The sequence below is a fragment of the Chanos chanos genome, chromosome 4 (genome assembly GCF_902362185.1).
Source record: "Chanos chanos chromosome 4, fChaCha1.1, whole genome shotgun sequence".
Lineage (NCBI taxonomy): Eukaryota > Metazoa > Chordata > Actinopteri > Gonorynchiformes > Chanidae > Chanos > Chanos chanos.
The window spans coordinates 40,778,779-40,794,002 of record NC_044498.1 but is presented as its reverse complement, the minus strand read 5'-3'; the positions used below and the strand labels follow the sequence as shown (position 1 = coordinate 40,794,002).

At 42.9% G+C, this 15,224-nt stretch overlaps 1 protein-coding gene across 1 annotated transcript; it reads right to left on the bottom strand.

The window, feature by feature from the left end:
• Positions 1–1,089: 1,089 nt before the first annotated feature.
• Positions 1,090–13,907, bottom strand: zfand4 (zinc finger, AN1-type domain 4). Its single transcript, XM_030772325.1, has 9 exons — positions 13,784–13,907; positions 10,141–10,216; positions 9,571–9,638; positions 9,075–9,261; positions 7,813–7,960; positions 4,649–5,767; positions 4,298–4,352; positions 2,428–2,545; positions 1,090–1,225 (listed from the first exon to the last, which is right to left on the bottom strand). Exons 1-9 carry the CDS (start codon positions 13,884–13,886, stop codon positions 1,090–1,092), a joined length of 2,010 nt encoding a protein of 669 aa, XP_030628185.1. The 5' UTR covers positions 13,887–13,907.
• Positions 13,908–15,224: the final 1,317 nt, after the last annotated feature.

Sequence of the window (15,224 nt, the reverse complement as noted above, 5' to 3'; positions counted from 1 at the left end):
AATCATTAACTCCAGGAACACCCTTACCTTCCAGTATGTGTGATAAGGACAACCGGTAAAAAAAAAAAAAAAAAAAAAAAAAGACACGTGGGTGGAAACACGTCATCATTTTATTAGGTTCATCCCTCTACTAGATTTTACTGAGAAAGAGCAACAGCAGTGATTTCTGTGCAACTAAAAAAAAAAACCCACCTTCCTTTATTCAGAGTCACTGGGAGTGACATCCTGGTACACCAGGCCCTTGCTCAGAGTGCTGCTACAGGACTTTACCGCCTCGGACAGTTCAGATAACGCACATGTAAAAATTGCATACTTGCAGTCATTGTAGTGGTGCTAGTGAGTGTGTGGCATTGAGAACGAGTTACGTTGAGTGTGTGCATGAGTGTGTGCATGTGTGTGTGTGTGTGTGTGCTGTTGTACTACACTGAGTGTTCACTTCTTGGCATTTCAATTAGTTTAGAGTTGAAACATCAGAGATACGGAGAAATTATAACAGTAGGAATGAACATTACACTTCATAAAAAGACACCCCCCCCCCCACCCCACCACCACCCACACACACTCCCAACCCCTCCCAAAACAGGCATCATTTCTAAAATGCATCCCTCCAAGACTCGTCTCATGTTCTTCAGTCTTATTTTAAGAGACAAACCGACCAACGTACAAACAAAAAAAACATAAAGACACTCAAGGCTTGAAGTCGTGCACTCTGTTTGTTTGATACATTGCAGCTGAATTTGAATAGAATTTTATTTTAAAACTACCTACTTACATGCTTGGATTATGTGTGTGTGTAAATGTATTTTCTTGCTAAAAGAGGAACAGAGAGGAGAGAGGCAGGGGTGTGGGTAATTGTTTCTTCAGAGAAGATTGATGGATAGCGTGAGCTATTTTTACTCTCTGTCCACACCACACGTCCAGCCCTCAGGAGATTTTTTTTTCCTTTTTTTTTAAAAATTTTGTAAGCAAACATGGTGCAAAAAAGAATCCACTGGTGACTGAAGGCTCCTTCCCTTTTAATGCTTAAATCACTACGGTCCGTCTCTCTCTGTCCTCCTCTGACCTTGGGGAAGGACATACAGACTGCCCTCAGATTTTGGGCAGTTTTGGGGCAGAGACGACAGGATTGGTTTCCTGTAGAAAACGCCGGCCAGCGGTCTTGTAGTTAAAGGTGCAGTCGTGAGTCTCTGCATAGCGATGAGTGGAGCAGAAGTTGTTTCCACACCTGAAACAGAGAGAGAAGGACATAGCGCTGCCGCCTATGAAACCAGCTAAACAGCCAGAGGACAAAGGAAACCTCAGTGTGTCTAACATCTAGCCTTCTGTTCTAACCAAGATAAAAATATTTTCAAGTTTATTCATGGTTATTCATGTCAGCCAGAGGAGTCACCTTGTTTGATTTTCACTCCTCCGTAGCAGAACCGGTTTGTATAAGGCTGAATTTTTAATGGCCAACCTCCATCAATCATTGACAGCTAAGAGACCGTTGTCAGCAGGAAGAACACGTGGGTCTTTCAAGGCCACAGTTCAGTCTGTTATGGTTCCTACACAATCAGTCAAACCAAAAACGAAAGCCACCTACCACTGCCAGCAAACTGGGCCTAAACTCACCAAAGCCAATAAAAGTGAATCCCCATTCAAAGGCCATTCAGAGTGATTTAACGCCAGTGAATCACTGAGAATTCAGTCTTATGTAGAGATCAGAGTTGTGTGGCAGAGGTTTCATCACCCCGATGTCAAAAAGGCTCATGATAAGATAGACACATGCTGACGCCAAGCTTTGGTATCATAATGGTTGCACATGACGACAGACAACACGCTGACGTAAACGGTACGGTCTCTCTGAAAACTGAACAAGGCCAAAGTTGGTTGCAATATCTCTTATATGAGTGTCAAAAGTTAACTTGTGTCAGTCATGTATGGAGTCACTAACAGTCTTCAGACAGAAACAGTGCTAACAATCCAATAAAACTTCCCAAAGACCACAAACGGCACTGGTGTGCCACAAGTTCTCACTCTCTCAGCTGTACCTATATTGAATACTTACTCTTGGCTGTCAAATATCTCACATGCTGCCTTTGACTGACAGATAGCCCTCCACATCACTTAAACACTGTTTATTCCTTATTGTATATTTGCATATTGTATATCTTTATATTCCTGTTCTTTTTCAATGGTATTTATACTTGTATGTATGTGGATTTTCTACTCTGAACCTTTCTAGGCTGAGGCGAGAGGGTACTTGTTCTTTCTATGTGAATTATATTCATGTTGTTTTATAGTGTAACTGTAATATTACATGCATTGCCATATCATTTATAATGAAGTCATGCTATGAGCTATTCTGAATTAAACTGAATTGAGAGAGAGAGAGAGAGAGAGAGAGAGAGAGAGAGAAAGGAGGACAGAGAGAGAAAGAGGCTGTACCTGCATTCATAGCTGGTGGCAAGGCCGGTCTTCTTCCCACACAGAAAACAGTGCTTTGAGTTCTTCTTCTTTGAGCTGACAGGAGCCTTGACTGGGGGCAGGTGATAGGACGGAGTACCTGTGACAGTGTTTCAGAAACAAAAAAAAACCAAACCAAAATAACACTAATTAAACTTCTGCTAATCAGACTAATCATCATAAACATCAGTACACAGAGTTAGAAACAACTAAACATTTGGTACTTTGTAAATAAAGCTTACACATTTCAAATATTAAAACACTCAAAATGTCCCAACTCATCACACTTACATATTTGATTTTAATGACAGTCACAGTTATGGAAATCTGACAGAGGACAGGGCTGAGACAGAGGAGAGAAAAAGAGAGAGAGAGAGAGAGAGAGAGAGAGAGAGAGAGACGCTCTGTGAGGCAGTGTGCCATGAGATTGGATGAGTAAATGTTTCTGTAAACGTTTGTTTCCACAGTTGGAGTTCTCACACACACACACACAGACATTTTCCTGTGCGTGGGTCACGTAGGACGATGACTCTATTTTTTTTATGTGCGTCTGGTTAGTTTGTTTCTGTATGAAAATCTATTTAACAAACAGACCGACTGGGATTCCTGTTTCCAGTGCCTGTGTGGGTTTGTCTGCTGGCATCTCTCTCCCTCTCTGCTTAATGGCAGTCACTGAGGTCAGCTGTGAGTAGTTGTAGCCAAAGTCAAGTGAAAGTGACAGTCACATTTCCTTGCTCCACGATACAATGCAACTCATAGGGTCAATTTGTGTGGATGGCATTGTAAGTGTGGCAGGAGGCACGTTCGAGGCTCGTTCCTCTCGGCTGAGGTGGTTAATGTGACAAGGGAGACTTGGGTGATTATTAGTGGATTGGATGTCCTACATTTGAAAACTGATGGAATTGTCTGTGTAGACATGAAATTAAATATTGACAGATCTTTGGTCTGCTGCACGGCTCATGTAACACCTCTCTCGCTAAGTAATATTCTAGTCATCAGACCAGCCACCCCTGTGACTATTTCAGGAGAGAAAAAACAACAACAAAAAAAACAGATGACACAAAACACACACACGCAGCCACACACACAGTGTCTCTACACACACTGCAACTCAAATAACAGACAATTTATAGACCTTCGCAATGCAACACAAAAACACAGCACAAATTATAGATGACTCACACATCTGCACACTGCAAGACACAATTCACACAAAGCACACAGGGAGATGAGAAGACAAGAGATGAACTGTACTAAGATTCCAGTGGCAATGACAACCATTTTGTCTCATCCTGGAGTTAAGATAATTTGTGAAGAAAATAACACACCAGTCTGAGCGGAGATTAAAGCTTCTATTAGTCACATGACTTGGATCATTAGTATAATTAGAGAGAGGGAGGCAGGAGCTAAACTGGTGGGGTTTGACTAAATAAGAAAAGAAGAAAAGATAGGGAACAGTAAGAGACAATGACATTCTGGATATGAGCAGTGTAGCATTTAATGGTTGTGTGTGATGAGTGGAGAGAGATAGGGAGAGGGAGAGAAACAGAGAGAGATGGAAAAAAATGCAGAGAGATGAGTCGGAAAGAGAGAGAGAGAGAGAGCGCGCAAGAGTGGGAGAGAATAGCACACTATAAAAATAAAGCAAAAAACTGGTCACAGTCCAGCTTGCACATTATAATACACAGGCCTACATATATACACAGGGCTGTTAAGTGATTTTCTTGGCTGAAACCGCTGCGCTGTGTGACAGTGTGAAAGTGATAGGCTTTTCAGAGGGATGTCTAATTGGAAATATCACTGGTGAAGACACAGAACTCCATATAACGCGTACACGACTTAATACACTCACCTAATCTCTTTCCTGAGCAGGAATGGCCAGCCGAAGCTCCCGGGATATTTGAAGACTAAATGACGGGATTTGAAAAGAGAAAATGTTCATTTATTTTCAATAACCATAGCATTATCTCTGTTCTAAGCTTTACAATCAAATCCTAACTCTCAGCATGTCAAAACACTATAATTACACCAACCTGATCAAATCTTTAACCCACATTTTCAGTGATAACTTATACTGATATCATTACTGATACTTCATATACTGATACTATAAATACTGATATCCCTGTGCTTACTCATCTATTTTCTTTACTACTCATATATACACATCCATCCATCCATCCATCCATCTCTGTATACTGACCACGTGTTGGGATGGTGTTGTCCGATGAGGTGGGGGTAGTGGTCTCCTAAGCAGAGTGAAGCTTGTGGTGAGGGAAGGGGGCATGTGAGGGTTACTTAAACCCTCTGCCCTGCCTAGTCCACTCAAAGCTGAAGCCCTGACTGCTCCCAGGGACTCCTTTAGCCCTTGATTGACTAATTTAGCGATGTTACAGGCCTCGCCTCTGGAGGAGTCATCAGAGCGTTTGCAGGGTGGGTCGAGTCTGATGCTGCGGAGGGGGACGGACGCGGTTTGGGATGGTGTTCGAGCTCTGTGGGAATTTGGGTCAGGCCTGAGGAGATGGTGGAGGGGAGGGGTTGTGGAGTGCATCCCCAGCGTGAGTTCACAGGGCTGTGGTGATCTGGAAGGGGAGACTGGCCTATTTGGGAGGTTTAGGGAGTCCAGAGGAGCTAGGTCTGGTTTGGAGGTTAACTGGTCTGCTCCAATAGCCCAGGTACTGAGTGGGTTTTGAGTGATGCTGGGGGAAAGCAGATGAGCTGCAGCAGCCGGCTCAGGCCTGGTTCTGACTGAGTCCAAACTGGCTTCACACTGAGATGCTAAATCCATGCTCAACTGTTCTGGAAGGATGTCTGAACAGTGAACAGCTTTACTTGGGTCCAACAATACCAGATTCTCTGCCGGTTTAACTGCATTGCTATGGAGACCCAGATCATCCACAGAAGCATCTGAAATGGCCCGGCTGGACAGAAATGGAAAAGATGGGCACACGCTGTCTGTCACTCCTTTAGCCCTGCCCAGTTTGGACACCTTGGAGGGTGGGCAGACCTTATTGAAGGTGGACCAATCCCTTTGCTCCTCCACTTGGAGCATTTGACAGTTAGGGTAAGCTAATGAGGAAGGAATTCTGTGTGACGGGGCGTGGCCTGCGACAGAGGACAGAGTCAAGTGTGAAGAGCCGGCAGCAGCAGGTGGGGCTGCAGGTTGCGGCTGGTCAGCGATTGGAGGTAGATGAGTTGAGGAGGGTGGTCCAATCTGAGGAATGAGACGGAGCAAATGGTGTTGTTGGTCTGGTCCAGAGGGGCCACTGGAGGAACGAGGACCAGTAGGAGGCCTAATTTTCAGCTTAGCCATCTTCTTAGGCTTTGAGACAGGCATCCACAAAGAAATACAGACAGACACACACACACACACACAAATGCAGATGAAATAGAGTCAGGCTCGCACGGTAACAGAGAAAATAATGACTTCAGTCTACCACTGTGGTCACTTCATTGTTATGTCTATGTCAGTTCATGAAAACCAGCATGGAACTGACAGACCTTTCCCCCAGATGGTAGGCAAGCTACTCCCCGCCCCCGTCTGCCTGTCTCTGTCTCTCTCTCTCTCTCTCTCAATAAAGTTAATTAACTGTGTTTGAGAGGACACTGAAGAAGTCTGTGGGGAAATACCACCCATCTATAATCTATCTGAACTCTCAGGGCGGTGGGGCCCTGTACTGTACCTGTAGCACTCACTGCTCTACAAGGCCTCTGCTACTACTGAGGCATGGGCATATGGGACTTTAAAGCAGGCTTTTCCAAGCCCTTTTACAACTGCAGCACACTGGACAAAATGCCCAAATCTCACACCATACCACTTTCGCAGTTTACCACCAATGACAAAAGAACGCTTTTGTTTTTGTGTGAAATACTGAACAAACACCAACGTTCTTAAAACCCTTTAGGGATTTGAATTAAAATAGTACAGATCACACTGACAATTACATTTAGTTTTGTCAGTAAGGTTTATTCCTTATTGTGTTTTGAAAGGTTTCTGCTACAGATTTAGTGATAATGTTTTTCATGGCACACTCGACCTTGTCTAATACCCTGGCAAAATGCTGGTATAAATTGTGAGACAGGATTTTACTGTGATTATTCTAGTCTGAAAACAGACAGGCAAAGTTTTTGGGTGGAGTCTAGAAAGGAGAGGCCTTTTTTCCATTTTAGAGTAACCGGGATCCCATGGTTGCTGACACGAGAGAACTCAAAAGACTGGCTCTCACTTCCTCTATTGTGTGTAGCTACAACCTCTTCTCACACTATGAGCTACATTATACTGTGGAGCCAGAGCTGACGCATGAGGCCAAAAAACATTTCATCATAAATCATTTACCTCTATAATCAAAGCCCAAATAGAATAACACATGGGATAGCACATATTCTGGTTCTGATAAACCGGACTGAACAGTAGCAGTTATGAGTTGCATTAGTTACCTCTGATAAACAAACAACAGTGACTCTTGGCTGATTAAATAAAACCCATCAGCAGAAATCAAAGCTTCATTAATTCATCTGGACACAGAGCACTGTCATTATCCAAACACACACACACATACACAAAGACACACACTCACACACACACACACACACGGATGGATGGACCACAGCGGTGACGGCCTGCTGTGGTTCTGCTTAAAATGAAACAGCGTTGATGAAACTGAATTGCAATTATTAATTGTTTTGCTCTCTACATGGAAAAAAGAAAATGAACACACACAGTGCATTCTGCGCTCTGGGTTGAACTGCACAAAGGATCTTTCTTTGACTACAGCACTGAATTTACCAACATAAGGAAAATGATATTAGTGAGATGTCTGTGAACTCATTTGCAGTGGTGTTCTGAATACCACCTGCCCTTATTTATGCAAGTGTTCAGTAGCTGAACATCAGTCAGTTCTGCCTACACATCTGTAGGCACTCAACTGACAGAGATTCACAAACTGCCTGGAGGGATACCAACCCTTTGCTATCTCAGCCCTGGGGGAACACAACCCACAGTGTGTGTGTGTGTGTGTGTGTGAGTGCGTGTGCGGACTTCTAGCCAAACGTGGCACATTCCAACCCTGAATGCTGGATGGAAGTGCCCAGAAGTGCCTTTGCACTGTGAGACACTCTCTAAATACCAACATGCTTGGAAGAGATCAACGACATGAAGAAACGCCTCTCTCTTTTAGGAGGCAGTCACTGTCAGACAGGCACTGATGGAGTCCCCCGAAGAACGAACTGAAAAGCTTGGGGGTCTAAGGGAAACATGTTACAAAGCCAGAAGATGCTATGCAAACAAAAGAGAGAATGAATAAAGGAGGATGAGACAGGGATGGATACAGAGCTGAAAACAGAGGCAGAAACAGCGAGCTGTGATACCTTTCTGTTAAGATTCATGTTCTCCATCCTGGTTTTCAGCAGTTTCATTTTACTCATAGTGATGGAATTCTCCAGGGTCAGCTGACGTGAAGAAGAGCTTTCAGCCTCTTCATCCTCTTCTGAGTATACATTATGCACTGAGCCACCACTGAAACACACAAACATGCAACCATTCACACACACACACACACACACACACAATTACTCAACTCTATTAATAATCCAAGCCCTTCACTGATATCCAATAGGACCTTCAAACTTCAACTATTAAATCAATAATTACATCAATAAGAAATATCTTAAAAATACATTTATATTAATACTATAATGTACAAATAACTAACACTTTTTTGTGAAGAGCTGTCAGTATTCTGTGCGAGAAAACCATTACAATTCCATCCCCTATCGAGCATTACAGTGTCCTGGGCCAGTCTAATTTCACTGCACAGTCAGAATATCACATCTTCACAGGGAGAAATGATTGGAATCATGAAAACGGCTCTGAAAATTAAACTCTTCTGAATGAGTTGAGAAATACCGAGAGTGTCTGAACTGCGCGGAGAAACAATAAATAAAACAACCAGTTGTGTCAGACAAGCCCCTCACACACCAAAGTATTATTAAAACTATCAGAGAAGGAGCAGACCCACTGAAAGCAAGAGACCCTATTCACTTTTACCCCTTTTCCACCAACAGGGAACGGGTTCTTGAACCGGTTCCATTCAGGATTCTTTGAACCTTGGCACCTTCTAGCAAACCAGTCCGCGTTTCCACCAGTTTTGAGCAGAACCATTGTAATAAAGGATGCGTCATCAACAGAGGGCGTTGCACAATGCACAACGGAAATACACAGTAGTAGCAAGATGGCGGATCACACTGATTACCTGCGAGCTTTTGTTACTGCAGATATTTATTTTCATCCAAAAAAAAAAGAAAAAAAAAAAGTATGGACCAATTACTAATGACAAGAAGATGTGAAAGATTATTCTGTGCGAGACGAATGGTACGTGAAAAAGTTTTCTTTGCAGACATACAGCCTACATGAGTGTAAATGAATGACACGCCCACTGATCTCGCCACGGTTCGCGTTGGAAAAACCAGCTATTTTTTGGTTCCAGCTGGGAACCAACTTCTCAGGTCCCGAACCAATTTATTTTCGGTCGAAATGTTCGGAATGGTTCAAAATTAGCGAACCGGAACAGAACCCGTTCCCCGTTGGTGGAAGAGGGGTGTTGGAGGACGACTTTAAGTGCTCTACTAACCTTACAGACTCTGACACTGGGGTGAGCGTTCCGTCCCCCCGCTCCACTACCCGGAAGAAGTTAAGCTGATCACCCTTACGGTATACTAGGAAGGTGACCTGCTTATTGGGCAACGTTTTCTCCCAAACTTCATCCCTTGCTGAGTCCAAGCAGTCTGCCATCTCTTTCACATAGTCATCCACCGTCACTACAGACAAGAGGGAGGAGGGACAGACAGGGTGAAAAACAGATCGGTTTAGTATAGGAGTGTACCCGTCATGTGTTGTTCTTTCTCTGTGTGTGTGTTTGCCTACCAAAGATGAAGAACACGTCAGTCGCCAGACAAGATCAGACTGCTTAAAATCTGATGTTTATTTACAACACATAACTTAAGGGTAAGTGGCCCTTGTGTAAATGTAAACACACACACATACACTCACACACACATCTATATGTACATACACAGTTACACACAGATAAATGTATATTTCTGTACGACAAGCTGATGCACACTCACCTCTCCTGGTGTTGATTGGTCCTCCCCTCATGGCCAGCACCAGCTTTAGAGTGCAGCCTTCCGTAATACTACAACATCATCAGACCACACAAAATCAGTGGTGCCTGGAACTACAACATCATGCCAAACTTAGGTACATGTCTGAGAATTCTGATGGAATGTGCCTGCCATTCTGTAACTAAAGCCTAAAAGGTACAATATGCCTAACCCAACCACAAACACACACACACACAGACGCTTTCATGAACACACTCACCACAAACTGCCTTCATGTGGGCCATTTAACCCAATGGCAAGAATGTATGACAAATCAAGCACACACACACCCACACACACGCACACACACGTCAAACCAGAGAGCCTAATCCTGTTCTAACACACACGCATAGAAACACAGACACGCAAACACTGACAAATCCAGTTAGAATCGCAGCCAGTAGACATTTACATTAAATGTGAACCCAACCAAAAACAGCCATCAAACTCAGCAAACATCACCAACAAGCTCATAGGAAAAACAAATGTTGACTTCACGTTTCAAGCCCAAAGGGGAACAACAAGGAAACATACTTGTAATGGCGTAGGTAATACTCATCCTCCAGTTCCATACTGTTCCAGATCAGATGCTGCTGAGAAACTGGGATACCTTCACAAACAGAACCAGACAATTACCACTCTTTATCACTACACACTACATGATCAGTTCAGTAATATACACACGTGATCATAAACATATATGGAGGAAGACAGACTGGCAATTCATGTTTCATACTGTCCAATGTCCAATGCACTGTGCTGACAGAAAGAGAGGAGTAACAAACAGGGTCTTTGAAATTCTTGCTTTATCTTTACATTAAAGTTTCATACTGCTCTGTCAACATATCGTTGTGAAATCTGGTGCAACACTCAATGCATTGTAATGAGTTCACTCTCAGTAACTCCTCAGTGTCATGGTCACCTAGGCTTAAATCATGGCTCAGTGCTGCCCCCCACTGTACATCATATGCACAAGCACTTCTTTCCCCTGCCACCTGAAAATCTCCACCCATTCAATTAATTCATAACCTCTAAGTACCCATTATCTACTGTGGTTTTAATAACACGTAATGCTATACAAGTCAATAACAGTTCTCTGAAGTCATTAATGAAAAGGACGCTTTGCATGAAACATATTTTGGTCTACGCTCATCTCTCTTCATGTGGCAGAGACTCTGGCTAAATGGATCTTAAAAAAGGAGTTGTGAGGTAAACTACTGTACAGCTTCTCAATATGTACACATTTCCAATCATAAATGATTCTGACACAGATTAAGGATGAATCTTAAGTCAAAATACCTTCACAGGCAAATGTACAATTAACATTGGGCAGCAAGTACAATTTACAGGCCAAGTTCGTCATGTCTGAATCACAGGCTCATTTTAACCCTTACCTTGACACTTCTCAGCACCATAAAACACGTGGATAAAACACTGGCTCTTTAAAATACAGACACTCGTTTCGTGTCAGGTTCGTGTCACTTAAAATTGACTCAAACTTACCATGTCATTAACAGAACTGGCTGTGTTGACAGTGCCTCTCCATATAAACATTTTTTAACATCAAGTGGGTTAAGAAAAGAAACAAATAAAAAACAAAAGAAACAGATAGAGACGAACATAAAGATCTCTTTCTTGCCATGATAACATCACCTATGCGAGTGTTCTGGTTGATTCTGTCTTAATTGGCAAGCGGCAGGACTAAGAAGCGTCTCTCATTACTGGTATTTCAGACAGGATGTGAAGCTATTTTGCTTAGCCTATATAAGTGGAACAGTGATGAGATAATTAGTGTAAAAATGCAAACAACAGATATTGCTAAATATTTGTCTCTGCCCTGTTCAAGGAGGGGAAAAAAACTGTGCAATTCTCCAGATTGACTTGGCCCTGACTAACACAAAGAGATGTCAGTGGTTTACGGCTGTGAGTTGTGAGTGTGTGTGTGTGTGTGTGTGTATGTGTGATAAAATTGTTGTAGGCTAGGCCTACCCATTGTCCAGGGACATGCCTGGTCATGCCTTGCACTTCATATTCACAGCCCTCTAAGGTGCACGCACACGCACACGCACACGCACACGCACGCCCACACACACACACACACACACACACACACAAACACGCACACACACATGCACACAGTGCATGCAACCGCAGTTTCTGTTCTCTACGACCTCACCCATAGGCAGGGCAGTGTGTTATGTGACGGGCTGCAGGGAGTCTACGAGGTTAAATGAAGAAATGAAACATTGAGTAATCGACTGCCATAAGAGAGCAGAGACATGTGAACTGAGCAAGCATCCCCCAGGGACTTTTGGGAATTCAGACAGCGTGGGACCATGCCTAGAGAAGACTTTAAAGGCTTCTCTTTTTAAACGAAAGCATCTGCTAAAGGTGCCTGATGACTTCCTCATCCTAAGGGTCCAGTGACATGACAAAAAAAATCATGATATCACAAATCAGGCCAGCTTGTTTCTCAGCCAAATGAACAAGTGAAGACACAGAGACTGCCATTAGGGAAGCAATGAGAAATAGGTGCCCCATTCCAACCGATGAGGCCCACGGAGGGTTTTAAGTTTTAAAGTTTAAGTTTTTTTTTTAAAACTTTTGTCAGTCCTTTCTGATAAAACACACAATGACAGGACTCACAGTAGTTTGATATGAGCATAGAAACAAAAGTCAGGACCGTCTCACGTTTTAACTTTTGATGTGTTTACTAATGTTATCGAGCCTTCACTAATGTTATCTCCCTTAAGGAATCTGTGATCCGGTTCTTGTCTGTGAATGACAGGAGGAAGGAGAAGAAAGAGGTTCTCTCTCTCTTTCACTGTTTTGAGTAAAAACACTCAAGCCTGGGTGTTTCACTGTGTGTCTGATGCTGTAACACTGAAGCTGACAGCAGGAACAGAGAGTTCTACATGTATGATGCTGGTTGGCATGTTCACCGGCACAAGCTGTGCCTTGCAGCAGTAAACCAAAGCATGAAAACATTGCCTATGGGGGGAAAAAAAACACAGATGCACCGTACCTCATCTCACTTAACTTCACACTTATTCAGTGATTCAGAGTGACAAAAGGGCACCAGAGAGAAAACAAACCACAGTTTAATGTATCTCCAGCTGTGTGCAGGTGAAATGAGTTTTCAGTGTGTGACTGAGAAACAACTAGCACCTCTCCCCTCTCAGAGAGAGAGAGAGAGAGAGAGAGAGAGAGAGAGAGAGAGAGCAAATAGCCTCAGCACAGCAGAATATTAATAATGCCTGTGCAAGGGGAGTCAACATTCATCTTCTCAGTAGAAAAAAATCTGATTTTCTTCCATACATGTCTCCACTGAAGGGTCATACAAGAGAGAGAAACTACAGACTGCCTTTGAATAGGAAGACAGTGAGACACAGAAAGTGAGAGAGAGAGTGAGTGAGCGTGAGAGAGAGAAAGAGAGAGAAAGAGAGAGAGTGAGAGAGAGAGAGGGAGACACGCAGAGTATTTATACTCCTCTCTTCTTTCTGACTGCTCTTCCATTAGTTCAAGTTTTAAACAAAATGTTGTGTAGATAACAGGGAAGATGCTCTGACATTTTGAGCAAGTCACATGTCTCAGTTGCACCAACAGAACTTAATCATCACAAGTTCAGCCTGTGCTGTTGACATAAAGCACAACACCAGGAGTACCAGAAGGACCATTTGAAGCCTTTACACGGGTGGCCTAACCTGTCAGGCCATGCAGAAGTAACAGTACTTAATCACGCAGGCAGAGCACTAGAGGTAATTACTATGTGTCATTCCAGATAAGAACTAACTAGCCCAATCTAAGTGTGAACATATGAATAACTATGGGAGATTCTAATGGCTAAAGCTGCTTCCACTGTGAAATATAAAATATAAAATTTGTTAATATGTATGTAATATACAATCCCATGACTGGTTCTCCCACTTCTGCTGACCACGGTTTACTAGAGCATTATTAGAAATCTATGAGATGTTGTACACTTAATAACTGACCGTCTCTATGGATCCTTTCACTTTCCAATTAACCCATGAGTGCAAATAGATCTACAACAAAATTAAGAATTTGACAGGCACATCAGGACCAGGGTTTAGTTAGAGTCAGCTGTATACGACCGTGTTTAGAGAGGTGCACACAAGCTGATTGCAGATCAGTTGTAGGACAGTAGCTCACATACCCTCAAGTCTTTGGATTTTGTCTTTCACTGAGATGACTGTCTCATAGGGACAGACACGCAGCTGGAAGCTGGTCCCCGTCAGTGTCTCGATGAACAGTTCCATGGTGTCAAAGAAAGGTAGTATGTCATCGCTCAGCACTAGCGGCTCCTTTTCATCTGCCATGTTTGTGAGGTCAGCCAAGAGCTCTCAGGGTTGAATGAGGGTTTGAATGAGGCCTTTCCACCGTGGAGGGGTGATGTCACCAGCGTCACCGTAGACGCACATCATGCTTAGGACTCTAAGCTGAGAGGAATTAAAAGTGTGAGAAACTATTCTAAACAGGCACAGAATTGCAAAGGCAAATATTTCACCATATAAATTTAACTTAAAACACAAACAAAATATGGAGCATTAGGAGGGATAAATCATAAGCATCTCCATATTCTCAACAGAGACAGAGATCAACAGGCAGAGAGATGGACAAATAATTTAAGAGTTTGGCAGACAGACAGGCAAATAACAGGCTACAATACAGTGTAACAATATAGTAAGGCATGAGAAGGCAGTGACTGGCCTGAGTAACCAAACCACTGGAGCTGAATGAATTAAAGACACACGTAACTCTCATTAAACATTTACCAACTCTACTCATTATTAAATTGAGCTGTTGTTTCACAAACCAATTGGGATGTTTTAGGACAGTAATCCTCACACTCCCAGGAAAAATGAATAATTCATCAACTATAAAAAAAAAAAGTGGATGGATGTGGTTTGATATAATAGTAAAGTTCATCCCAACAGGAAGGACGGACTTTCTCCATCAACTGAGGGAAAACAATTCTCTGCTCAGTCAGTCAACAATAAGGCTCTATTATGCTCCGTTGTTAACTTAATTTCTTATGCTCTTCAGAAGTAAACCGCACTGGTCCAGTGAGTGTTTCTTTGTGCTCGCAAAACATTTTACAATACCCAGATGCCATCATATACACCACATGAGAAGATAAAACCAACACCGTTAACATGTATTGTTACGAAATCAGTCAAATTAAGCGGTAACCATCAGTGGTGCCAAAACTGAAAAGGCATCTATCATGCAGATCAACGATGCAGCAACACAAACATCGTTCATGCAAAGGTCAGTGTGGACCTACGGCCCGGCTGAGAGGTATCCCTTTTCAAACTTTTGCCAGGAGGATGGGAACTACCGCTACAGAAACATAAAATGTGTGTCTAACAGACAGAAACGGAGAGGAGTATAAGTACATCTGGCAAGGGGCGAATGGACTGTCTTCATAGAAACATAACGGTGTTCACAGGTTCGTGTGTTATTTCTGTGGACTCACCGCGACACCATCCGCAGATTGTGAAAGGAGATGACTGACTTAATGTTCAGAAATGAAGCTACAACGTCCGTGACCTTTTCTTCTTCAGGTGACAAGTCTGAACTTTCAATTTCCCAAG

Excerpts from the sequence above, each read along its gene's own strand:
- zfand4 (XM_030772325.1), bottom strand. The coding sequence starts at position 13,886 with ATGGAACTGTTCATCGAGACACTGACGGGGACCAGCTTCCAGCTGCGT. Across the intron at positions 7,961-9,074 it reads CCAGTGTCAGAGTCTGTAAG|TGGTGGCTCAGTGCATAATG; the intron begins GTTAGTAGAGCA and ends TGTGTGTTTCAG. Across the intron at positions 2,546-4,297 it reads CTGCTCAGGAAAGAGATTAG|GTACTCCGTCCTATCACCTG; the intron begins GTGAGTGTATTA and ends ACACTGTCACAG.